Below are 27,726 nucleotides of genomic sequence, written 5' to 3' on the forward strand. Positions count from 1 at the left end.
TCCTGTGTTGGCGAGTGGCCAGGAGTCCTGCGCTGACGCTGAGGTCTAGAGGCCTGTGTGGGCACGGAGGCTGTGATTCCTGCACAGGAGCAACTGCCGGAGTCCTCTAATCACTCGAAGAGAAACAGTCATGGAACAACACAGAACGTGGCCTCCCTCTAGCCTGCCATCTTGGGTCCTCTAGATGAATACCTTTGTGTGAAACTTATTTCAACTTTCTTGGATTTCTGTTAACATTTATTATCATATTAGAAAAGAGTGTTCATGTCTACTCCTGCAACTGATAAACTTCATGATGATGGAGTGTTTTTAAAAATATTATTATTATTTTAAGCCTAGCATAGTTTATTACATATGCATTGCTAGAGCACTTATCTAGTGTGTACAAGATCCTGGGTTCAATTCCCAGCACCACACATAAATCTACAAAAAGTAAAAAGGGACATAGGCATAGCTAGTACTAGCCTAGTACTATCCTCCAAATATAGTTCTGGGATGAAGGGAGGGACACTGCAGCAGGGTGAGTCCAATGATGGAACTGATAAAACTTCAGAGATCCCAAATGGATTATTGATCTACTGTAGACTGATACTGTTTTATAGTATTTTAAGGGCTTCAGGCTTCATTTTCTTTGTTTAAGGTAAATATTGCTATTTAAATAGGATGTGACTATTTTTTGGATTTGCTCTTCTCAAAAAGACTCACAGAAATAATAGATGTCCGTAATATACTCTGTAAATTTTCTGACACAAAAATCATTTAACTTTTTTAATGTATCCAAACCTTGTTTTCCTATGCTACTGACATTTTTCTTTGACCTATAACTAAGATTTGTCCCAAACTATTTTTTTTTAATTCTACGCTTTACCACGGAGTTCCACCCCAGCCCTTTTACTTTTTATTTATTTATTTATTTTTTATTTTGAGTCAGTGTCTTGCTAAATTGCCAAGGCTGCCCTCTAACTTGCAAACCCCCATCTCAGCCTCCCGATTTGATGGGATTATAGTCACATGCCACCACACTCAGCTCCTGCCCATGTCCCGCAGTAGTGGTGGAAATGGGCTGGCTATGGAACAAAGGCTCAGGAAAATAGAGCAATGAAAAAAAAAACAGAACACAGGAAATATTTTTTAGAAAATCGGGGCAGGACTGGCTAGCCAATCACATGGATCAAGCTTCCACACTAAAAAGCAAAATGGAGCCCATGCTTGTTTAATTTATATCAGGGAACATCAAAAGTTTTCCATGGAATGTTCCTTGCCAGAAAAGGTAGAAGCTGGGCTGTTCAGTTTCCAACGGGTTACGCCTATCTCTGGAGCTACTGAGGGATCTTCCTAGTAGAGTGGAGATAAAGATTATGTGCCTTGGGCAATCTATAGCATGGGGGAGGCAAGGATAGTTTCCAAGGAAAAAACTAAATTTCCCTGGCTTTGATACCGAATGTAGACCCTCAAGTAATTCATGGGTGGCTTCCTACATTCAGCTCTAACTTTTCCCTTAAAAACATGTTGGAAGGTTGAATGTCAGTCCCTACTAGATTTTGTTTGACTTTCCCAGTGTTCTCTATTTTTTTTTTCCTGCTACTTGGGATCTCTACCACCAAGCCACATCCTCAGACATTTTCATTTTTTTTTTTTTTTTAATTTTAAGGCAGGGTCTTGCAAAATTGCCAGGCTGGCCTTGAATTTTTGATTCTCTTACTTTAGGTTTCTAAATAGCTGGGATAATAGACATGTGCCACTTCACCCAGCCCAAGATCCTTTATTGAAGCCCCATCTTTACTCCTGCTCTCTTGGAGGTACCTGATACTTTAATTTCCAGAATCTCTTTTTCTTAGTTGTCAGTGGACCTTTATTTTATTTATTTATATGTGAGCTGAAAATTGAACCCCGTGTCTCAGACATGCTAGGCAAGGGCTCTACCACTGAGCTACCACCCCAGCCCCTCCAGAATCTCTTTGATAACCTACTTTCACTGTCCTGATTGTCCATTCTTACATCTTCTCTTTATCATTTCCATCCCAAAAGCTACTCTATTAACATGTCCTATGTTCATACTCTTGACCTAGTACCAGTTCTCAAGAAGTTTTTGATTTTCTAATTTTTTTTTTTTTAGCAGTCCTAGAGATCGAATCCAAGGGCACTCTGCCACTGAGCTACACCAGCATTATTTATTTATGTATTGCTGGCCTTGATTTTGTCAATCCTCCTGTCTTAGCCTCCGTGAGTTGCTGGGATAACAGTTATATAAATAAATAAACCAATGCCAGCTTGGTTTATTTATTTATTTTTATTTTTTGTTTTTTGAGAAGGGGACCTCGCTACACTACCCAGGCTGGTGTTGAAGTAGTGATTCTCCCCACTTAGCATCCAGAATAGCTAGGACTATTAAAGACATGCTTTACTGTGCCCAGCCAATTTTCAACAAATTTTAAAGCCTGAATATGCAATTCACAGTTTTTTGATTCTTCTTTTTAAAAAAATGTTTTTAAGCTGAACATATTTATGAGGTAATTCAATATGTGTATACAATGTGAAAATGATCAAGTCAAGATAATTAGCAATTTTGTCTACTTAAGCATTGATCATTCTTTGTGTTGGGGACTTTCTAACTCTTCCAGTTCACCCAGCAGCGGGGGAGGCTAAGGCAGGGTGATCACAAGTTCAAAGCCAGCTTCAGTAACTTAGAAGCCCTAAGCAACTCAGCAAGACCCTGTCTCTAAATAAAATATAAAAAAGGGCTGGGGATGTGGCTCAGTGGTTAAGCACTCTTGGGTTCTATCCTTGGTACCAACCAAACAAACAAAAACAATTCTTCTAGTTTATTATATAGATATAGATATATAGATATAGATATAGATAGATATAGATAGATAGATGTTGTAAATGATAGTTACCCTGTTGTGATATATGATAACTTATGTTGTAAGGGTCCGGCGGAGCGTCGGAGAAAGAGACCACACAAGAGACTGGCTCCATGCAATTGGCAAAAGGGGATTTATTGGGGATCCATTCCAGCGTGCTGGGGCCCCGTGCTCACTCAAGAAGGGAGAGCAGCCCGGAGCCCAGAGCAGAGGTCAAGCAGAGCTTAAGTACACTTTCTGGAGAGGGCGGTGGGCTTTGCATACATCAGAACAAATCATCATGAGGCACGGGGAAAATTGAACAACAACTCTGAGACATGATTAGCACATTCATTGGCGGGAACAGGTGGGGCGGGGGTGATTGGTCATTCCTAAGCGGGTTACACATTCAAACTGATTGGTTCGGGCCCTGTGACAAACTGCACAGGGCCCTAGGCTAAATGGCCAGTAGGGCGTTGTCTTAACTATCTCAGGAATCTGGGTGTAGCAGAGGAACTTTGCGGATGCCCGGGTCTTTTACATTTTAATTTTGCAGTTTAGAATCAGCTTAGAAATTTTACCCTTACAATGTCTCCTATCTGTATATTGGTACCCATCATCCAGCTGCCTTCTTTTTTTTTTTTTTTTTTTTTAAAGAGAGAGTGAGAGAGGAGAGAGAGAGAGAGAGAGAGAGAGAGAGAGAGAGAGAGAGAGAGAGAGAATTTTTAATATTCATTTTTTTTTAGTTCTCGGCGGACACGAAATCTTTGTTGGCATGTGGTGCTGAGGATCGAACCCGGGCCGCACACATGCCAGGCGAGCGCGCTTCCTCTTGAGCCACATCCCCAGCCCCAGCTGCCTTCTGTCCCCCGTCCTCTCTCCCTTTCTTAACTGGTGTGATACCTGTTCTTAACTTCTATGAAATCAACTTTTTTAGCTTCCACATATGAATGAGAACATGCCATATTTGTCTTTCTCTGCCTGGTCTATTTCACTTAACCTAATGTCCTCTAGCTCTGTCCATGAACATGTAAATTTTTTTCTTTTAGATGGGTGTCTTCTATATTGCTAAGACTAGCCCAGAACTTCTGGGTTTAAGTGATCCTCCTGCCTCAGTCTCCTGAGTGCTGTGACTGCAAATGCCTAACCCTGTGGCCAGTAAACATGTAATTCTTAGCAGTATTTCTTTCATAGGTTTGTAATACAATTTATATTTTAAATGTAACTTCAGTAGATTCCATTTAAAAATATTCATTTATAAATGGGTAAGCATATATAAACTAAAATAAACATAACAAATACATCAGTTATTTATCTTTTGAAAGAAAATAGGTTCTTAGATCTCATTTTTTAAAAATTTTTTTTAAAGAATTTTTTTTTAATTTAAAGAGAGAGTGAAAGAGAGAGAGAGAGAGAGAGAGAGAGAGAGAATTTTTAATATTTATTTTTTAGTTCTCGGCGGACACAACATCTTTGTTGGTATGTGGTGCTGAGGATCCAACCCGGGCCGCACGCATGCCAGGCGAGCGCGCTACCGCTTGAGCCACATCCCCAGCCCCGAGAATTTTTTTTTTAATATTTATTTTTTTTTTAGTTATTGGCGGACACAACATCGTTGTTTGTATGTGGTGCTGAGGATCGAACCCGGGCCGCACGCACGCCAGACGAGCGCACTACCGCTTCAGCCACATCCCCAGCCCCTTAGATCTCATTATTAAATAGTGTATGAGCAGGGTGAATATTAAGGAGTTACTCAGTATGCTGGGCCATGTCTATAATTACTTCAAAATAGCTTTATTCAGATTTTTAGGCAGTATTTTACTGATTTGTTATCATGGAATTTAAAGTACTATTTTTTTTTCTTTTGTAAAGTTATACACATTGGCACATTTAAGCTTAGCTAGCTTCCTCAGGAAAAGAATGATAACCAGGAAGCATTTAGTTTTAATTTTCATAATTTTTCTATTTAAATCAAAGCACCCTTTTTAACGCCCCTAAATCAGTCTTTTATAAATAAAGTAAATCATCTTGTGATGCTTTCCTTGATGATGGCTTATGTTGTTTTTCTAAAGAAAGAGTTTAATTAAGATTTGATTTTCTTCTATTCTGCACTTGGTTTATTCATCACAGAATCAAACAGGTCTTTAATGCCACTTATCAAGTCTTGACTTTTTGGGTCATTGATGACCACTTCAGCTTTTAAAAAAAGCCTGGGAATATTTATCTTTTGGATATGATTAGAGTATAATAAAGCATAAATAGACTGCTTATGACCTCAGCATGTGTGTCTGCCATTGTAGGAGAACATTTTTGGTCAGTGGCTACTGTTTATGGTTTGATAAAATCAACACAAATGTACAAATAACTCATGAATAATTGTGAACACAGTTTTTGAATGAATGTTTAATAAATATGCATTAAAAATCTAATTACAGTAATGAAGTTTACAGCTGAAATTTTAATCCATCCCTTTAGAAATATTAAATGTGCTTTTCCTGATTGTGCATTTTTCTCACAGCAGTTGGGTAAACATTTTAAACTAGAAATCTAAATTCCTTATATAGTTTTGATTTCATTTAACTAAGCATGTGTTCTCTTTGACAACAGTCTTTCTTTTTGTGAAGAAGGGAAGTTTTCTTTATTCCATAGGTGTTATTTTGGAGAATTTTGATCAGTTCTGTTTTAGGCCTGGTGAACATATGCGATTCCAGCTGACTACTAAAATACGACCTGAAAAGATTATAGGTTGTGATCTTGGTTTCATTTTGTTATGCTGAATTAATCTTTTAATTTTTTGATTACATTTCCTCCTCTGTGGAATGGGATCTTTATCTTAACTCTGCATTCCTTGCTGATGGTTTATGAGGCTCAAATAGGTTATTACATGAGAAAATCCTTTGAAAAGTGTAAGAAATGTTACATAAATGTGCAGCTATGTTAAGAATAATTGAAGTATTAATACTGACATGCCAGAGGCAGTGGATTTCAGTCAGTAAGTAGAAATGAAATGAATTCAATTCTGTATAGAAATAAACTAATGCCATGATGTGCGACCACAGGCTGAACACAATGGGGCCAATCAGTAATGGACTGAAACCTCCAAAAACGGAAAAACCTCTTATCTCTATAATTTAAAAAAAAATCTCAGTTAATATTGTTGTAGTAATGGAAAGTTGATTATCGTAGTTAAACAATGTGAGTTAGACTCATATTTTAGTTCTGGAGAGTGTTTTACTTATATTAACAATGGCAAAGGGCTCTGCCTGATTTCAGTGCTTTGAAATTTAGAAAATGTAGTTTTTATTTTTCTAAGATTGTACAGAGCACTTCTTTAGATAACCATGGTGGATTTTGTTCTCTTTGACTACCATCTTTTCTCTGGATTCTCTGAATACCTAGAGGTCTTAGAAATTATGAATTGCTGCTTTCATCATTTCAAAGAAAGCTGCTAAAATTTCACGTATCGTATGTAAGCAAATCACTAAGGTGTAAGCTATCTTCATTTAGGTTCTGTTTTTTTTTTTTTTTTTTTTTTTGGTGATACCAGGGATTGAACCCAGGGCCTAGCACTCTACCAACTGAGCTATATCCCTAGCTCCCTATCAGCTCTTACTATCTTCATTTAGTAAGCAATGGATACTGTTGTTCCCCCCCTTGTAGAACTGAGGATTGGACTCGGGGGCACTATACCCTGAGCTACTTTCCCAGTCTTTATTATTTCTGATTTTGAGATGGAGACTTGCTAAATTGCTGAGGTTGTCCTTGAACTTGTGATCCCTATGTATCAGCTTCCCAAATTTCTAGGATTACAGGCATGAGCCACTATGCCTGGCTAGAAACCTGTTTTAAAAAGTAATTCAAGTAGTTATAAATTGTTTTCTACACTACAAAACATAAAGATAACATTTTATAGAAGTTGCCTTTGGATGGTGCACACCTGTAATCCCAGTGGGAGACACTGAGGCAGGAGAATCTCAAGTTCAAGGCCCAACCTGTGCAATTTAGGAAGATCCTCAGCAACTTAGGAGACCCTGTTTCAAAATTAAAAAAAAAAAAAACAAAACAAAAACTAAAAGGACTGGAGGTTCAGTGGTAAGGTGTCTCAGGATTTAACGCTAGTACCAAAACAACAACGACAATAGGATAACATTTCATAGAATTGTAGAGTATTAAAACTGAAGTGGACTTTGCGTCATGGAATCTATGATGGTTTTTGGATCTTTATCGAGAGGTCATACACTTTCAGGTGGGGCCTCTTTAGGTCACTGGGGAGTGCCCTTGAAGGACATTGTGGGACCATAGTCTATTCCTTTTCCTGGCCATGAGGTTAACAGCTTTGCTCCACCAAATACTCTTGCCATGATGTGCTACCACAGGCCCAACACAATGGGACCAATCAGTAATGGACTGAAACCTCCAAAACGGAGAAACCTCTTATCTCTATAATTTTTTTTAATCTCAGTTAATATTGTTGCAGTAATGGAAAGCTGATTATATGTAGTCAAACAATGTGAGTTAGACATGTAGTTTCTATCTTTTTTTTAAAGAGAGAGAAACAGAGATCAGAGGATGGGAGGAGAATTTGAGGTACACATTTTCTCTAGCTCACTTCCCGCCAAGCTGAAGTTGTTTTTTTTTTTTTTTTTTTAATTTTTTTAGTTGTATATGGATACAACTTCTTTCTTTCTTCCTTTCTTCCTTTCTTTCTTTTTCTTTCTTTCTTTCTTTCTTGATTAAATTTAGTGCTTCACTGCATGTGAGGCAAGCCCTCAACCACTGAGCTACAACCCCAGCCCTCTACTGTTTTTTTTTTTTTTGAGGTCTCCTACCCAGTTTTGGATAGCCCTAATTTAAGGAAACCCTTTTTTTTTTTTTTTTTTTTTTTGTACTAGGAATTGTACCCAGGGAACTTAGCCACTGAGCCACATCCCTAGTCCCCTTTTTAAATTTTTAATTTTGAGACAGGATCTCACTAAGTTGCTTAGGACCTTGCTAAGTTGCTGAGGCTGCTCCTGCCTTAGCTTCCCCAGTTATTGTAATCACAGGCAGTGCACCATTGTGCCCAGTGAGAAAGCTATTTAAGTATGTCAAAATGTAAGCCTTTCAGTAACATCTTTCCATTCATCTTAACTCTTTCCTCAATCATGACAATATAACTCTAGTCCTGATTACTGATTCCATGTTAGATGATATTATTATTATTATTATTATTATTAATTTATTTTCTTTTTGGTACTGAGAGTTGAACCCAGAGGTGCTCTACCACTGAATTATACTCCCAGTTGTTTTTTTTTTTTTTTTTTTTTTTTTTTTTGAGACAGGGACAGCTAAATTTATGAGGCTGCTCTTGATCATAAGATCCTCCTGCTTCAGCCTCCTGAGTAGCTGGGATTACAGGTCTGTGCACTGTGCCTGGCCATAGGACAGATATCGTGAAACATATCAAGACTAATATTTTCTCATTTATTCATTCATGTACTGATTGACCCATCAAATTATGGGGTGGCCTCTTATCTCAATTCCGTGTGACAATGGTATTGTCTCCCAGTCATTCATCCATACTTATTTTTCCTGGTGTTATCTATTCACCAGACACAAGATACTGCTGCTTTTTCTCTTTCTTTTCTTTCTTGCCCCCGCCCTCCTTTTTTTTTGGATACTGAGATTGGATTTAGGGCCTCACTTAAGCTAAGCAAGTGTACTGACTAATAAACCACACCCCAGCCTCTTTCTTTCTTTTTTTAATTTTTGCTTTGTTTTTTAAGAACTGGGGTTAGAACCCAGGGCTTTGCATAGGCAAGGCAAGGCAATTGCTTTGCCGCTGAGCTATATCCCAGTGCCTCCCCTTCTTTTTTTTACTGGAATTTTTTTGTGAACAGAAGTTGTTGTTTGTAATAAAATCTTAATTTATCTGTCTCTTTGTGTGTTCTATTTAAGAAATATTTGCTTACCTCAAGGCCATGAAGTCATTGGTGTATTATCTGTTTTTTTGGTTCGTACTGGGGATTGAATGCAGGGCCTATTGCATACTAGGCAAGTGCTCTACCTTTGAGCTATATCCCCACCCTTTCTCTCTCTCTCTCTCTCTCTCTCTCTCTCTCTCTCTCTCTCTTAAAGAGAGAGAGAGATAGAGAGAGAGAATTTTTAAAAAATATTTATTTATTTATTTATTTTTAGTTTTCGGCAGACACAACATCTTTGTTTGTATGTGGTGCTGAGGATCGAACCCCAGGCTGCACGCATGCCAGGCGAGTGCGCTACCGCTTGAGCCACATCCCCAGCCCCCCACCCTTTCTTACATTTTATTTTGAGACAAGGGCTTGGTAAGTTGTCCAGGCTGCCCTCAAACTTGAAATCAACCTGCCTCACTTTCCTGAATAGCTGGTATTACTATAGGCATGTTCCCCTGGAATGAAGTTTTCTTTTTTTTTTTGTACCAGGGATTTAGTCCTGGGGTGCTTAACCACTGAGTCACATCACAATTTTTTTTTAGTTGTTGACAGACTTTTACTTATTTATATGTGGTGCTGAGAGTCGAACCCAGTGCCTCACACATGCCAGGTAAGTGCGCTTTCACTGAGCCCCACCCCCATCCCCTCCCCAGTCCTTTTTTATATTTTATTTAGAGACAGAGTCTCACTAACTTGCTTTAGGGCCTGGCTAAGCTGCTGAGGCTGACTTTGAACTTGCAATTCTCCTGCCTTAGCCTCTCATGCTGCTGGCATTATAGGTATGGTGCAGAATTTCTGTATATCATGTTAGGTTTGAGTCGAGAATCACTTTTTCCAAATGGATATTCATTTACCTTGGAGTATTTTTTGAATAGAATATCTTTTATCTGGGCAACAGTGCTATTTTGACATAAATCATCTGCCATGTATGTATGAGCTTCTTCTTCTCTCTCTCTCTCTCTTTTTTTTTTTTTTTTTTTTGTGGTGCTGGGGATTGAACCCAGCACCTACCCAGCACCTGTACATGTGAGGCAAGCACTCTACCAACTGGGCTATATATATCCCCAGTCCATGTGAACTTCTATTTTGTTCTATTGGTGTATTCTTGTGAGAGTATTACACTACCCTACTTTTGTAGCTTGTTAATAAGTCTTCATATTTGTATCAGTTATCCAGTTATTTTATTTTTTAAGATTGACTAGACCTGAGCTGATACCATAGTCATTAGGCACATTTAAACACTGAACACTTGAAATGTGTAATGTGACTGGGGAACTAGATTTTTAATTTCATTTAATTTTCATTAATTAATAGAAAAATTAAAAATACACTTGATATAGCTGGTGGAAAACTTTTTAAGTATTCTTGGAACAACTTTTTCAACTATGGATTTTATGAAGTCTAAATATAAATTATTTTCCATGAAAGTTTAGATTCTAAATCAAAATGTATTTTAAGTGTAAAGTACTAAATTTTATTGACAGTATGAAAAAAAGGAATGAAAAATATTTAAAAATTTGATTACATGGTGATTATATGCTAATTATAGTTCTTGATATCAAGAACTGGAAGGGTTTGAAAATTTACCTTTTTTAAAATTAATTAATTTATTTGTTCTAATTTGTTATACATGACAGCAGAATGCATTTCAGTTCATAATACACAAATGGAGAACAATTTTTCATTTCTCTGTACACAAGTAGAGTCACACTATTCATGTCTTCATACATGTACCTAGGATAATGATGTCCTCTCATTCTACCATCTTTCCTACCCCACGCCCCCTTCTTTCCTCTCCCTCCCCTTTGCCCTATGCAAAGTGCGTTCATTCTTCCCATGCTCCCCCTGAGCCCCCATTGTAGATCAGCATCCACTTATTAGAGAAAACTTTCAGCTCTTGGTTTTTTGGGATTGGCTTACTTCACTTAGCATGATATTCTCCAACTCCATCCATTTACCTGCAAATGCCATGATTTTATTCTCCTTTAATGCTGAGTAATATTCCATTGTGCATATATACCACAATTTCTTTATCCATTCATCTATTGAAGGACATCTAGGTTGGTTCCACAACTTTGCTATTGTGAATTGTGCTACTATAAACATTGATGTGGCTGTGTCCCTGTAGTATGCTGTTTTTAAGTCCTTTCGGTATAAACAGAGGAGTGGGATACCTGGGTCAAATGGTGGTTCCATTCCAAGTTTTCCAAGGAATCTCCATACTGCTTTCCAGATTAGCTGCACCAATTTGCATTCCCACCAGCAATGTATGATGAGTATGCCTTTTTCCCACATCCTCGCCAACACTTATTGTTGTTTATATTCTTAATAATTGCCATTCTGACTGGAGTGAGATGAAATCTTAGAGTAGTTTTGATTTGCATTTCTCTAATTGCTAGAGATGTTGAACTTTATATATATATATATATATATATATATATATATATATATATATATATTTATTTATTTATTTATTGAGTGATTGTATATCTTCTTCTGAGAAGTTTCTGTTCAGTTCCTTAGTCCATGTATTGATTGAGTTATTTGTTTTGAAATTATACCTTTTTATCCTGTTTGTACTACAGCATGTTAGCCTGTCACAATTTCATAGATAATGGCAGAAGACATGAAACTCCTGGCTCAGAGGAACTTCATGTGTGCCTCAGTTCTCCTTGTCCCCCAAGTCTCCTGGGATAATTCAGAGATTGGCCCAGCTGGATGAGGCATTTTCAGTAGGTTTGTGTCATAGTTGAGGAACCGAGGACTCAGGAAACCCCATCTTTCATAGGGATTCTGTAAATCTTCTAAATTTTGACCTTAAGAGAAAGATTCTTGTGGAAAGCAAACAAATCTGGCCCATTTTTCATTCTCACCAGCAATATATGAGGGCTCCAATTTCTTCACATCCACTCCAACACTTACTATTTAGCAACTGTCTTTTTGATTATTAACATCCTAATAGGTATGAAGTGTTATCTAATTTAGGTTTTGATTTACCTTTCCCTAATGACTAATGATAATAAGTATCTTTTCATGTGCTTTTTGAACATTCAATTCAGGTATTTTTTTTTCTGGAGACATGTCTATTTAAGTCCTAGCATGATGGCACACACCATATATGCCATGTATTAGCAGTGGCAGGATTGAAAGTTTGAGAACACCCTGGGCAGTTTGCAAGACTCTGTCTCAAAACAAAAAAAGTCCAGAGATATAGCTTAGTGGTAAAATACCCCTGGGTTCAATCCCCACTATTGGGGGCGGGGGAAAACCCCACATCCTTTGCTCATTTTAAAGATTTCTGGATATAAGTTATCAGACATGATTTGCAAATACTTTTTCCAATCTGTGGGTTGTATTCACCTTTTTGTTTGTTTATTTGTTTGTTTTTTTGCAGTTGTGGGGTTTGAATGCAAGGCTTCATACATGCTGGAAAGCACTCTATTCTTGAGTTGTACCATTAACTCTATTTTACCTTTTTTTTTTTTTTTTTAAATCAGCATTGGAGGTTGAACAGAGGATTTCTCTATAACTGAGCTACGTCCCCAACCCTTCTTATTTTTTATTTTTTTGTTTTGAGACAGGGTCTGGAATAAATTGGCTGGCTTTGAGCTTGGGATCCTGTTGCCTCAGCCTCCTACGGAACTGGGATTGTAGGCCTGTGCTTCTGTGCCCTGCTTAATCAGTATTTTATATTTATTTTCACATGTAGTATCCCAGATTAAGAGAATGTATTACTTGAATGGCCAAGCACCTTGAGACCTCACTGTAATGGAGTTTTGTTTTGTTTTTTTTTGCCGGGGTGTTGGGGGGTGATACTGGGGACTGAACTCAGGGATACTCGGCCACTGAGCCGCATCCCCAGACCTATTTTGTATTTTATTTAGACAGGGTCTCACTGAGTTGCTTAGTGCCTTGCCATTGCTGAGGTTGGCTTGAACTTTCGATTTTCCTGTCTCAGCCTCCTGAGCCGCTGGGATTACAGGCTTGTGCCACCATGCCCAGCTGAAATGGAATTTATTTTCATGAATACTTTTATTCTAGAGCTTCCTTTCATTCTATAACCTAAGTGATTCACTGTTCCTTTAGAACAATGGTAGTCTCCTTAGCCCTTTTTATTTTTTATTTTGAGATAACGTCTGACTGAGTTGCCAAGGCTGTTTTAGAATTTGTGGGATTAAAGCATCAGCCAATGCCTTAAGCCTCTTTTTGTCCTGATTTCAGTTGAAACATCATTTCCTCTGAGCATCCTTCCTAAATTCTTTAACCTCAGTTCTCTAGCTTTGGCTCTGTTATATCATAGCATCTCCCCCTTTCCTTGCTGCACACCGCTGTCTGTTAGAATTGTTATCTTCTTGTTTGATTCTTCCCCGAGCATAGTGATTTGCAAATACTTTCTCCAGTCTGTGGGTGGTATTCCCAAGTGCAGTGTTCCAAGTGCAGTGACAATCCTCCTCTAGCTCAATACTGATTGTATTTATATATTTTTTAGCCTAGAGCTTTGAATTATTTTTACTTAACTGAATTGTTCTATTCAATAGTTTTTTGATTCTTACTAAGGTAATTAAAATTTTGAACCTAAATATACCTTAGTTAAGTTTTGTGTTGGTAGATTTATCCAACTATTGCAACATAACAACATTTTCTTGAATTGTGATTGTCATCCAGCGCTCATTTGTCTCCTAACTTGGTGTCATCTTCAGATTGGAGGACTAGGTCATTTATCTCTTCTTTTAGTGACAACTAAATTAGTATTTTGTACTTGAAGCTTGAAAAAGCGTATATAAATCTTATTATGTCACAATTCTTAGAAGCCAGCTGTATGAAAAATAAGGTTTATTAAGACATATAAAGCTGGGCACGGTAGTGCATACCTGTAATCCCAGTGGCTGGGGGCTGGAGGGCTGAGGTAGGAGGATTGTGAGTTCAAAATCAGCCTCAGCAATAGCAAGGCACTTAGTAACTCAGTGAGATCCTGTTCCTAAATAAAATACAAAAAAGGGCTAAAGGATGTGGCTCAGAAACACATAAAATAAATAAAGGTAATATGTTCATCTACTACTAAAAAATATTAAAAAACAAAAAACAAAAAACAGACTTGGGTTGTGGCTCAGTGATAAGAGTGCTCACCTAGCATGCATGAGGCACTGGGTTTGATCCTCAACACCACATAAAAATAAAATAAAGATATTGTGTCCACCTAAAAACTAAGAAATATTAAAAAACAAAACAACAACAACAACAAAAATACCCCCACAAAAAACAGAATACTACAGACAAAGGAAGGTTGTGCTAACATTTGTCATAGCCAAGCAACAGAAAATCAAACAGAAATCTCTCAGGCCTTCATATCTGCCGTACTCAAGCCTCCTGTAGCAACTGGCTCTGCCTGCCTGCACACACAAGGGTCAACTGCCACTGCTAATACATGGCATATTTCCAAACCTACCAACCCAAAGTCAAATTATTGGAGAGAAAAAGTTCCGTTTTTATATGTTTTTTTTTTTTTTTTGTAACAGAGATTGAACTCAGGGGTGCTTAATCACTGAGCCACATCTCTAGTCCCTTTATATATTTTGTTTTGAGACAGGGTCTGACTCAGTTGCTTAGGACTTCGCTAAGTTGCTGAGGCTGGCTTTGAACTTGCGATCCTCTTGTCTCAGTCTTCCAAACTGCTGGGATTATAGGCATGCGCCACTGTGCCTGGCTAAGCTTTTCTTTTTAAAACAAGAATTCCTTGGAAAATCCAAGACTGGGGATGTGGCTCTGTGATAAAGCATGTACTTAGCATGTACAAGACCCCAGGTTTCATCCCAGAAGCAGAAAAAAATTGTTTTAATGAATTTCATGTGTAACAATTCTGTAAGGTAAAAAAAAAAAGTAGAATTAGTAAGTGCCTAGTATTTAGCCAGCACACAAACAGCACTTTCTTTCCAGGGCCTTGCACATGCTAGGCCGGCGCTCTACCATAGAGCTATATCCCCAGCCCAGAAACTTTTTAAGTATTTTTTCTGGTACTAGGGATTGAACCAGGGGTACTTAACCACTGAGTCACGTCCCAGTCCTTTTTTATACTTTATTTAAAGACAGGATCTCGCTAAGTTGTATAGGGCCTCGCTAAACTGCTGAGGCTGTTCTCGAACTTGCAGTCCTTCTGCCTCAGCCTCCTGATTCACTGGAATTACAGGCATGGGCCATTGTGACCAATTTGACTAAATCTTACAGTAAGTGGTCTGTGGAGTGTAGAAGAGTCTTTCTGAAACTTGGAGAAAGTAGTGAAGTGTAAGGTACAAAATTGAGGTAATGGAATAGCACAAACTTTTGAGGCTTCTAAAATCTTTCATTTATGTTTGTAGATTTGTGTGTGGAACTTCAGAATGGCATTCTCCCATTGTCCATTTGGAGTACAATAAGACAAATTAATACAAATCAAAATAATATGGCAGCAGCATCACATAATTTGTGTACACTGATGTAGTAACAGATTTAATTTAGTGCAGCTTTTGAGAAATCTTTTGTATTTCAATTTATACAGCTGCTATCCAGGGCTAAGCTGGCCAATCTCTCAGTCTGAGTATTTTGCCCAATTCTCTTTTATTTCTGCTGACTAGCTGAATAAATGCTTCATCTTTGGTGCACCTTGATTTTCTTTTCTAAAAAGGAGAGGTATATAAAAGAAACAGAAGATGTTCAGCTAATTAAAATAAAAGTAGAAGGGAAGGTCTTTAAGCTCTCCAAAGGCAGAGAGATATCAAGAGAAACAACGTGCTTTGTCCATAGCCCTGATATTTCCTATGAATAACTTTTTAAAATTAAATATTTTACAGTTGTAAACAGGGATATTAAAACTGAAGAGTAGCTGCTAAATTTGGCAACAGTGGATTTTAGGTGATCTTGGCAGAAGCCTTCTCAGTAGAAGTCTGATCACAGTGGGTTGGAAAGTGAACAGGATGTGAGAGTAGCCACAGATGGTGAAGATGGCTCAAGTTCAAGTGATTTGGCTGTAGAGAGAAGGAGGGAGGGCATATATCTCATAACTTTGGGGTCGAGGAGATTTTGTTCTCATTGACTGATTGATTGATTGCATGTGTTTGTGTGTGTGTGGTGTGTTTTAAAGATGGTAAAAGTTGGGTGTAGTAGTACATGCCTGTAACCCCAGTAATTCTGGAGGTTGAGGCAGGAGAGCTGCCTGGGCAATTTAGTGAGACACTTTCTCAAAATAAAAATCTTAAAAGGGGTGGGAGTGTAGTTCAGTGGTAGAGTGCTTACCTAGTGTGTTTGAGGCCCTGGGTTCAATCCTCAGCACTGAGAAAAAAAAACCATAATAATAACATTAATAATAATAAGCATCTACTACGTACCAGGTGCCACTTATTGCAGAAAACACTATAGACAAAAATTCCTTACATCTAAGAGCATATATTCTATAATAGAAACAGAATAAAAAGGTAAATAAAAGAATATATGTCATTTAATATAACTTAACCTAGTGGTTTTTTTTCCGACATTTAAAAATGGGTATTTTATTATTTTATTTTTCTGGTGCTTGAGATTGAAGATGATATCAGTTGGGTGCCCAGTTGGGGTCCTGGTTTTTGGTGTCCCTAACAGTAAATTGAGTAAGACATATACAAGTTATAGGAAGAGCATAGATTTATTGATGAAGGTATCCTTGGTAAAGTAGAGCAGAATGAGCCAAGTGAGAGAAAGTGGCTCAAGGCTCTGATATCTGGGCAAATTTTGTCTTATATGCTGAGCTGTGCTTCCTCCTCCTCCCCACAGACTTTACTGAGTATCTCGCCCTATTTGTTCCCATTGGTTACGTTTTTGGTACTTTGTGAAGGATCAGATGATTGTATCTGTGGAGCTTTGCCTCTGTGTCTTTTCTGTCGCATTGGTCTGTATGTCTGCTTTTATGCCAGTACCATGCAGCTTTTGTTGCTATAGCTCTACAGTATAACTTTGAAGACAGATATTGTGATGCCTCCAGCATTGCTTTTTTGGCTTAGAATTGCTTTGGCTATTCTGGGTCTTTTATTCTTACAAATGAATTTTTAAGACTGTTTTTCTAGTTTTGTAAAGAATGTCATTTAAAAAAATATTTTGTAGTTGTAGGTGGACAGAATATCTTTATTTTATTTATTTATTTTTATGTGTTGCTGAGAATTGAACCCAGTGTCACCCATGCTAGGCAAGTGCTTTACCACAGAGCTACAACCCCAGCCCTCATTGGTGTTTTGATGGGGATTGAATTGAATCTGTTTATTGATTTTTGTTGTATCTGCCTCTGCCATTTTGACATCCCTAAACTACTTCCTCAAACTCAGGGCATTACACATGCTAAACATGTTACCAGAGTACTAGGCCAGAGGGCTGACTCTGGGGATCCAATAAATTCTGTCTGACCACATGCCCCAGAAACCAAACAGAAATAATAATAGTAGAAAAGCATGAAAGGAACTTTAAATAGTGTAACTATATCTGGAGGACAAGGAGACCCATGTCTTCAAGGGACTGACAATGATTTTGAGGTTTTATAGAAAGGGGAATGAATTTGAGGGTTAGGGCGTTTGCACAGCTGGAGGCTTTTCACAGTTGCCAAGGCAAGTGGTCTGTCCATGACTATCATAGGATTGGTCTTGCAGGGCCTTGTCCCAACAAAGTTGCCTGGGTTGAGGGGTAGCTTTGATTAATCACAAGATATTTATTGGATCAGAATTTGTTTATGGAATTCAAGGTGACCAGGAACAAAGAAGATGGATACAAAATGGAGGCAGAGATGACAAGTCTTTTTTTTTTTTAAAAAAGAGAGAGAGAGAGAGAGAGAGAGAGAGAGAGAGAGAGAGAGAAAGAGAGAGAGAATTTATTTCTTTATTTTTTTAGTTTTTGGCGGACACAACATCTTTGTGTGTGGTGCTGAGGATCGAACCCTGGCCGCACGCATGCCAGGCGAGCGCACTACCGCTTGAGCCACATCCCCAGACCGCAAGTCTTTAATTATGCTTTTAGCCAACCATCAAACATTTGCAGGCAAAAGTGAAGAGTCTAAGTCCTTGTTACAAGCACATGCTCTACCACTGAGCCATACTTGCAGCCCCTAAAAATACTTGTGTGTGTGTGTGTGTGTGTATGTTTTAGTAGGGATGCCCAGGTCTTCACACTTGCTAGGCAAGTGCTCTACCACAGAGCTATATCCCTAACCCTTTTAAAAAAATTTTATCTTGAAACAGGGTCTTGCTAAATTGTCCAGGCTGGCCTCAAACTTGCAATTCTCCTGCCTTAGCCTCCTCAGCAGCTGGGATTACAGCTGTGTGCCACCATGCCCAGCCCTACCCCCAAAATATGTATAAATATATGTGTGTGTATCATATATAGAAAGATTCTTTTTTCTTTTTTTCATGGTGCTGGGAATTGAACCCAGGGTTGTTCTACTATTGAGCTATATCCCTCACTGTTTAAGTTTTTATTTTGAGATAGCATGTCACTAAATTGCACAGGCTGGCCTGCGCTTGTATCTTCCTGCCTCAGCCTTCTAAGGAGCTAGAATTAGAGGTGTGTGCCACATGTCCAGCCAACCAGAGTTTTTTTTTTTTTTTTTTTTTTTTTTTGGTACCAGGGATTGAAACTGGGCACTTAACCACTGAGCCACATCCCCAGCCAGTTTTTTTATTTTTTATTTTGAGACAGGGTTTCACTAAGTTGCTCAGGGCCTCTCTAAATTGCTGAGTCTGGCTTTGAACTTGCGATCCTTCTTTCTGCCTCAGCCCCCCAAGCTGCTGAGATAACAGGTGTGTGCCACCATGCCCAGTTCAGCCAGAATCTTAATATATTGTTGTTCCAAAGTTTTGTCATTCTACCCTCACTTAAAAAAAAAAAACAAACAATTTTGATATTCTCCATTATATGTGGTAGGTACTCAGTCACTTCTTGCATCATAAGTGCATTTTGGAAAGCAGAAAGAGAATAATCTTGAATTTAAGTTGAGCCTGTTTTATGGATTCCTTGAACTCCAGAATGAAAATACTCTGTGTCATGGGATCACTGCCAGGTTTGATGGTTCTCTAGGAGGACTCACAAGATGCAGTCATACCTCACAGCTATAACTTATTTAGTGTAGCAACAGCATAGGAAGCACAGTGAGCTAAGGGAAAGGTACACGTAGCAAAGGCTGAAGGATGTCAGGCAACAAGCTTCTAAAAATCCTCTTCCAGTTGAATTACATGGAACATGCTTACCACCTCCAACAACTAATGGTGTCAGCAGGAAAGAAATGTTGTATTCCAGGGAATGTCATTACAGATACTGTTTTTTACTGGGGCGTGATCACATAGGTACCTCTGCTTAGCATGTGTCCAAATTCCATAAGGATAGAAGGAAACTAGGTGTTCAGCATAAACTATAAAAACTTAGGCATGGTGAATCACTCTTACCATTTCTGGGCACAGTGAGAACTTTCTTGGAATTCAAGTAACATCCAAGGGCCAATATTGTGAATAGGTCTTTGAACAGCAGTCTCAGGCCTGCTGTGTTAACCCTTTTCTGCAGTATTTGTACTTAATGTGATCTTAAAAGGTGGGAGAGTGGCCTTAGGGGCTCTTGGGAAATGGTAGTGGTGTGGGTATACACATGAGGGAGATGTGAAGTGGGTGGGACTTTGTGTACCTCTCTTCTGAATTTTCCTTTTTTTGGGGGGGGGTTACTGGGGATTGAACCCAGGGGTGCTTTATGACTGAGCTACATCCCCAGTCTTTTTATTTTGAGACAGGGTCTTTGCTAAATTCCTCAAGGTTCCTATAAATTGCTGAGGTTGGCTTTGAACTTGCAATCCTCCTGACTCAATCTCCCTAGTTGCTGGGATTATAGATGTCACTGCACTTGGCCAATTAAGGTCCTTATGTCACAGGAAAGCAGGGAGCTAAAACTCCAAACCTTGGTTTTTATGTTCCGATGAAAGAAGATTTAAAGTCAAACACCAAAAGTCATGCAAGAGAACTTTATTAGAAATGAAAGTGAGGCAAAAATAAAAGTGAGGCTTAAGCAAAAAGCACTCTCAAGGGAGAGAGTAGACTGTCTCCAAGCAGAGAACAACAAAAGAGACAGTACTGCCCCCAATTTTATTACTGTTTGATGTTTACCAGAAGAACTGGGGACCACCTTCTACATACTCTTTGCCAGTTAGGTGTTCAACTCCTTCATCACTTCAGGTGGAGGTTTTAAGCTTAGTTGGTCCTCTCTGGAACTGCATTGGTGGCCATCCTATTTAGGGGGGCTTCATCTACAAGTCAATCCCATGTTAATGTAGGCACTGGGGTCAATAGCTGGTCAGAAGGTACTTTAGTGAGCCTGTGCTACTAAAGGAATCTTCCTTCCCAGACATTTGGCGACACGTGTCGCCATAATTCCTAGCTTTATGTCAGTATCCATGGACCCTGTCCAGAGTTAGTCTCATTAATCCTTTTCTCTTGACATATTTCCAACTAGCTCCTTTTACTTCTGTTTATTTTCTACAATTTTAACTATCACCCTTTGCTTTCTTTTCTACTCTGGAAGTAGTTTAAAGAAGGACCCTAAAGTAATTTAAAGAACATTTGTGACCGTGTCATGCATTTCACTACTCATTGCTAGCTACTACCTAACACTTAAACTAAATTTGTTGTAATTTTGTCTTGACACAAGGAAAATTTTCATGAAGTCACATTTGGATTGATGGAAGATATTTTAGGGATCTTGATAATGCTAAATTTGGGTCAGTGGAGGCCATCCGAGGCAGAGAGGCTACTATGACAGGCCAAGAGAGAGACAGTCATGAGAGCCCAACTTGGGGATGGTATAGCATGAGGAAGGGAAGGAGGGATGAATGTAGAACTGAGCAATACTGGAGTTTGGCTGAAAACCTGGTTGAGGGGCAGGGGATGGAGTTATAGCATGGAGGGAAAGAAATTAGCATTACTCTTAGGTTTCTCACTTAATTGGTTCCAGAAAATTAAAGAAGAGGTTGAAAAGAGCATTTTCTCTGGTTGTGAGTGGGTGTCCAAGAATTCTATTCAGTTCTGATACTATCTACTTGGAATGAACAGCAGTTCCCACAAGTAAAAAGGGTAAGTCTTACAAAATGTTCACACTTTAGATGCCAGTGCAAATGGGGTTCCTAGACTATCCGTACATATCCCAACTACAGATTCAGAGATTCCTTATTTTTGTTAGAAAATAGTTCTCACAGAACTCAGGAGAACACGGGTTTATTATAAAAATCAACCCAGGAACAGCCAAATGGGAGCGATGCATAAAGCAAGGTATGGGGGAGGGGCAGGGTACCCTACCTTGTCAGTTCCTAGATGTATTCAGAAGCTGTTCAAATCTCCATGATTTAAGAGTGTTTATGGAATTTAGTCTCCAGTCGTCCCTCCCCTCCCCAGAGTCCTATGTGTGGCATTGAATGTCCTAATGAAATCTTTCTGGCTACCCTGTCTGTCTGGAAGTTATCTAGGAGCTCTACCCTAAGATACCTCATTATCCTAAATCTAAGTGTGAGAGAAAGGGGCTCATTTTGAATAATAAAAGACACTGTTCTCATTCAGGAAATTCCTAGGGATGGTTTTAGGAGCTCTGTGTCAAGAACCAAATGTATTAGGCCACACTGGCAAATATCTCAAATAGCTGGGAATCATTTTTTGGGGGTGGGTACCAGGGATTGAACTCAGGGACTCTTGACCACTGAGCCACATCCCCAGCCCTATTTTGTGTTTTATTTAGACATGGGGTCTCACTGAGTTGCTTAGCGCTTTGCTTTTGCTGAGTCTGGCTTTGAACTCACAATCTTCCTACCTCAGCCTCCTGAGCCTCTGGGATTATAGGCCTGTGCCTGGATAGCTGGGAATCTTTAGGGCATTCATCTTGGGCCTCCAGCTTCAATATTGAACCAAGTCTCATTGTAGATCTTCTGAGGCCCAGTGTTTCAGAGATCCTTACATTCTCTATAGGCTTTCAGCACTCTATATTAGCTAGGGTCAGGGTAAAGAACCTCTGGGTTCAGTTCCCAGTAATATGCCTGTCTGCTTGTTTTCCTTCTATGTGTCTATATAGCTGGGTGCTGGAAGCTGGAAGCATAGCTGAGTGGTACAAGTGTGCAGTCTTAACATGTGTGAGAGGCCCTTGGTTCATCTCCAGCACCAACTAAATAAATGAATTAATTAAAAATAGAAAGGGAGCTACCTTAGCCACTAAACCTGCCCCAGATAAGGAATGAAATTATGATTGAATTTGACCTCAACTGGTTGTTTTCTTACCCAGGAGAAGATTAAAGAAAGGATCAGACTACCACCCTGCTTTGAAGCCTGTCTTGTGTGTAACTTCTGTTTCCTTCTGTAAAGGTTATGGAAAGGGGAAGAAATCTCATAAGGGCTGAAATCAATATAATATCTGAGTGTTGTGTTATTTTGAACAGAGAATAATGGGGCTGTAGAAAACCCTTTGAGACTCATCTCCAAGTTTCTTTGTGGTGCTTAAGTACCAGAAGTAACTAGGCCTAGCTCAAAGAGAGTACCACCTGCTTCTAGGGAAGAGCTCTGGAATTTAGGTGGCTGGTTTAATAGCACACAGGCAAAGTAGAGGCCCTATAGCAGATCAGGTTTTCTAGAAAAGTAGTTACAAGTATAGTTTATGGTTTTTGAATGTATTTTTTTCCAAAAATGAGCAATTGTAAGTACTTATTTTTTAAAATTTATTTTGTATTATTTTAATCAAAATGGTAATTATAAAAACTGCTCAAATAGATACAGAATTTTTTTGGTATTGAGGATTGAACCTGGGGACGCTTTACCACTGAGCTATATCCCCAGCCCTTTTTATTTTTCACTTGAGACAGGCCTTGTTAAATTGTTGAGGCTGGCCTTGAACTTGTGATTCTCCTGTCTCAGCCTCCTGAGAAGTTGAGATTATGTACACTGTGCCTGCCTTTAGATATAGTTTAACTACTTAAAAGTTTTAATGTGATATATATATATATATATATATATATATATATATAGAGAGAGAGAGAGAGAGAGAGAGAGAGAGAGAGAGAGAGAAAGAGCGCTGTATGAAATATCCTCATTTAAGAAAGTCTAAAATTTTACATATGTTTTTGTTTATAGCGTATATGGTACAGCCGCCTGAGAGTGTGACCCCAACTGCTGCTGCTTCCAAGGCCTATTTGAAAGCTTTGGCTGTTTGTCATGGACCTCTGGATCACTATGACTTTCTGATCAAAGCTCATGAGCTAAAGGATGATGAACATCAAAGAAGAGTGATACAGTGTTTGCAGAAATTACATGAGGACCTTAGAGGATACAGCATAGAGGCAGAAGGTCTTTTTTCAAAGGTGAGGTTTATGTAACATTAAAGATGGAACAGTTTCAAGTGTAAGTATTTTATAAAATGGATTCAGTGCAATGAGGCATAATGAAACAGCTTGAGAATTTCCTACAGATCCTTTAAACAAGCTCTATTAGATCCCTGACCTCTTGATGTCCTGTAGCTGTCTTTTTGCCTTTAGGGATTTAAATAGCTTTCTAATTAGATTGTTAAAAAGTGCAGTCCAATCTAAAGGAAAACTTCTATATAATTCCAATCTTTCCCTTTTCTTTAGTTCAGGCCTCACCTGGGATCAGCAATGGAGAAGGGGGAGTGATTTGTTTTTTCCCCTTTCCTCCTCCTTTCTCTAGAGTCAGAATGAGAGGGATGAAAGATTAGAGGGAAATAACCATCTTAGTTGCCCATCAGCTGTTGGGGCCTTTGGTTGATAGATGCTGACTTGCTAGGTCTTTTTGAAAGGGCTCATTGGTCCTGGATTACCTCCATACTGCTATATTCTTTGAGCTCTTATGGCTCTGGGGAAACACCTCAAATCTTTGTATTCTACTGGGACCTTTTCCCCTTGTACTTAACCTTCTTGGGTAGGGTCTTGTTAGGATAGCTCTCACTGGATCACCTTTAATGGTGTCCACTTAGGTCACAAGAAGCATATCATCTTGTTTCTCCAATCCCTATTGCATAGAGAGCTTTATTTACCCTTCTGCCTTTGGACTACAAGCAAGAAGCAGGTACCAGGTTGTCCTTGTCCTGTACATATTCCTGAAGACACATGTCAAGTACTTTTGTGAACTCTTCCACACTGTGCTTTGGTAGCTGTCTGTAGATTTCCTCACCTAAGCAAACATCCATCTGGGGAGGGGGGATGCCCACCTCATTTTGTACTCAACCCTAATCTCTTTGGATATTTCATTTGTGAACCTTCCACGCTTGGCATGAGGGAAATACCATAGCATTACTAACCCAGCTAAAAACTTTCTACCTTGATCATTCTGTTCAGTTCTACTTTGGTTTTAGAGCTGCTTTTGCCATTTTTTTTTTAGGTCTTTCCTGGCAGGGCACAGTGGCCTACACCTATAATTCCAGCTCCTCAGGAGACTGAGCCAGGGGAATTGCAAGTTTGAGGCCAGTGTTGACAATTTAGTGAGATTCTGACTCAAAATAACAAATAAAAAGAGCTCAGGATGTAGTGTTGTAAAGCAAATCTGGGTTCAATCTCCAGTACTGCTGGGGAAAAAAAAAAAGATTTGACCTTTCTTACATACCATTTAGGGCTTTTCCTATGAGCTTGGAAGTTTCCCTCAGGAGTAGACTGGGAATGTGGCAGACACCATGATTGACCAGTCCAGCACAATGATTATAGGATATAATGATGAATTATCCTTTTTGATGATGAACCTTTGTTTTCTTATACTTTCGTAAGTTTGTTTATAAGTAAGAAAAGAACTTAACATAGATTGCTCATGTTTTACATATCATATGGAATACAGGGAGTCTTCCAAATAAAATAAAAACTTGGTAATAATGGCATAGCCAAGAAAAAAACATGTTTTACTTACCTGAAATTTTTTGGTATATGAGAATTCAATTGCTTTTAAGAATTCTGTATCATGTTCTATTTCTTGTCCGTTTTGGAAATACATTTCTTTTAATTCTTTTTTTTATTTTTAAGTTGTAGATGGACATAATACCTTTATTTTGTTTATTTGTTTTTACCTGGTGCTGATGATCGAATCCATTTACTCACACATGCTAGACAGGTGCTCTACCACTGAGCTACAACCCTGGCCCCTGGAAATACATTTCTTTTATTCCCCTTTCCTACTTTGTAGCATCCCTAGAGCTTATCTTATATTGGTTAGTGAACGTCCATCCAATCACAAGTAACCTTTGATCATTAATATAGTTTGAATCTAGAATGTCCCCCAAAGGCCCATGTGTTAAAGCCTTGTCCCCTAAAAGGGGGATATCCTAGCCTTTTCTTTTTTTCTCTTTTGCTTTGTTGCCATGGTGTAACTAGACCCCCTCAGAATTATACTCCTGCCATGAGGTACTCTGCCACCACAGACCCAAAGCAATGGGGTCAATCAGTCAAGGACTGAAATCTTACAAACTGTGAGCCAAAGTAAACATTTTCTCTTCTTGAGTTTATTGATCTCAAGTATTTCCTTAAAGTAATAGGAAGTTGACTATAGTCATTACCTTATCTAGTTATCAATTCAATAATGATAATTTTTTTTCTTTAAATTGATTAGCTCTTTTAGGTATATTCTCCTATACTTCTACCTTTGATTTTTTTTTCTTTCTACTTTTGACTTCTGACTTGTGTATAATGGACCAGTCTAGTCAGTAACTCTTTTTTTTTTTAAAAATATTTTTTTAGTTATACATGGGCACAATATCTTTATTTTGTTTATTTATTTTTATGTGGTGCTGAGGATCGAACCTAGGGTCTCACACGTGTGAGGCGAGTGCTCCACTACTGAGCCACAACCCCAGCCCCAATAACTCTGGTTTTATTGTGTGGTTTAAGCTTATATAAATGGAAGATTTGATGTGTCAGCTAGAGTTTCAAGTTTTATTAATGAAAAGTCACATTTATTAAATCCTAGTGCATATATAAATAAATGTTTAGCAGTTATAGCAGCATCTTTGTGATAGTGTTTGTCCTATAGTTTATGAAGCCCCCCAAATCTTTAAAACATTGAAAAAGACCTAAATATCCAATATAATTTGAGAAAACCACATATATAAAGCTTTAATTTTTGATGATTGTAAAGATGACACAGACCATTTCTTTTGAAATTAAATAAGTATTTGCCAGTTATACAGAAGATAAATTTGGGCTATTAGGTTTTCTTCCTCCCTCCCTCTCTTCCTTCATTCCTTTCCTTTTACCCCTTGTAGTGATTGAACCCAGAGGTGCTACATCCTCAGCCCTTTTTATATTTTTTTATTTTGAGGCAGGATCTTTCTAAGTTGCTGAAGCTGCTCCAAAAGTCTATCTTCCCATCTCAGCCTCCTGAGTTGCCCAGAATGGGGTGTGGCTATTAGATTTTCTAGTAATAGAAGAACTTTATTTGTAGTATTCTTAATTCCGGTAAGATTTATGATTTTACGAACTTTGATTTTGGTTTTAATGTAGATGTTTAAACATTCATTATGGTGGACTTATTTTTTTCCCCATGATAGTCCTAAGAAACTTTTTATAAGCTTAAGCTATTGAAACAAAATATATCTCCTTCACAAAATGCTGGATTTATAATTAATTAGAAAAGTTCATTGCAAAATATTTGGCTGCCTTTACCTGTCTACATAACGATGTTTTCTCTAGTAAACATTTGAAGTTATGAACAGATGACTATGCCATATGAGCAACAAACTGTGAAGAACAAACATTTATGGACACTTTTGTTATCAAATAAAACATACAGCCAGGTTAATCTGACACATTTAATGTATGCATAATTGTTATTGTGCTGTGAGGTAATTAGGCATAAATGGTAAGTAGTTCATGTAAATCACTATAATTAGAATTACTTTTACACAGCCAAATCAAGCATTTCTAGAGTCAGGGAGGGAGGAATTAAATGGGGTATGGAGCTACTCTGCAAATCTCTATTTCCATTAATCAGGGGTATGCAAGCAGCCAGGTCTTTTCATCTCTTTTACCTCATAGTATATTTGTAAGGAAGTGAAATTGGGGGTCAAACTACAGTCACAAATCACATGTCAATGTTTTGGTCAAAGATGAACTGTGTGTACAACAGTGGTCTCAAAAGGTAATAAACTAATACTTGAGTGATGCTGTAGCGCACTGTGATAATGTTGGTGTAAACAAACTCACTATGCTGCTAATTGTATAGAAGTATAGCACACCCGGGTGTGGTGGCACACGCCTATAATACCAGTAGCTTGGGAGGCTGAGGCAAGAGAATTGCAAGTTCAAAGCCAGCCTCAGCAGACCCTAAATTTAGCCAGACCCTAAACAACTTAGTGAGGCCCTGCTTCTAAATAAATAATAAAAAGGGCTGGGGATGTAGCTCAGTGGTAACTCTCCTCTCCATGGATTCAATATCCAGTACCAAAAAGAAAACTAACTAAATAAAAATAGAGCATGTACAATTATGATTGAACCCAGAGTGCTACATCCCCATAATGCTGGATCATGAGAAAGAACTATTACTGATTTTCTATATTATACTGCGCTTTTTATTGTTTAGAGTTCTCTCCTACTTAAAAAAATATATTTTACTAATAAAGCAGCATGCCATGTTTCAGTGTCAACAGTCTCATACATTTCATGTTTACTGAGTCTCTTGATCACATCAAGAGGCATGTTGAGTGATTGACCTTTATCTTCTGGGTTTGTATAAGAATTCTCTCTGGGGCTGGGGATGTGGCTCAAGCGGTAGCGCGCTTGCCTGGCATGCGTGCAGCCCGGATTCGATCCTCAACACCACATACAAAAACAAAAGATGTTGTGTCCGCCGAAAACTAAAAAATAAATATTAAAAAAATTTCTCTCTCTCCTCTATCTCTCTCTCTCTCTCTTAAAAAAAATTCTCTCTGATAATCACAGCAAT

The 27,726-nt window shown here is 38.4% G+C and overlaps 1 protein-coding gene across 5 annotated transcripts in view; it reads left to right on the top strand.

Moving 5' to 3' along the window:
* AFG1L (AFG1 like ATPase) overlaps nt 1-27,726 on the top strand; it is a 225,130-nt gene that overhangs the window by 12,157 nt on the left and 185,247 nt on the right. For 4 of the 5 annotated variants that reach the window (XM_081296472.1, XM_081296474.1, XM_081296470.1 and 1 more), the window contains exon 2: nt 22,924-23,150. In XM_081296472.1, the coding sequence (XP_081152598.1) occupies nt 22,924-23,150 (227 nt within the window). Of the gene's footprint in view, nt 1-20,768; nt 20,890-22,923; nt 23,151-27,726 lie in introns of those variants that run through there. The other variant, XM_081296473.1, reaches the window with a different exon arrangement.

This window comes from Spermophilus citellus (assembly GCF_964194105.1).
Source record: "Spermophilus citellus genome assembly, chromosome: 5".
In the NCBI taxonomy this organism is placed as follows: domain Eukaryota; kingdom Metazoa; phylum Chordata; class Mammalia; order Rodentia; family Sciuridae; genus Spermophilus; species Spermophilus citellus.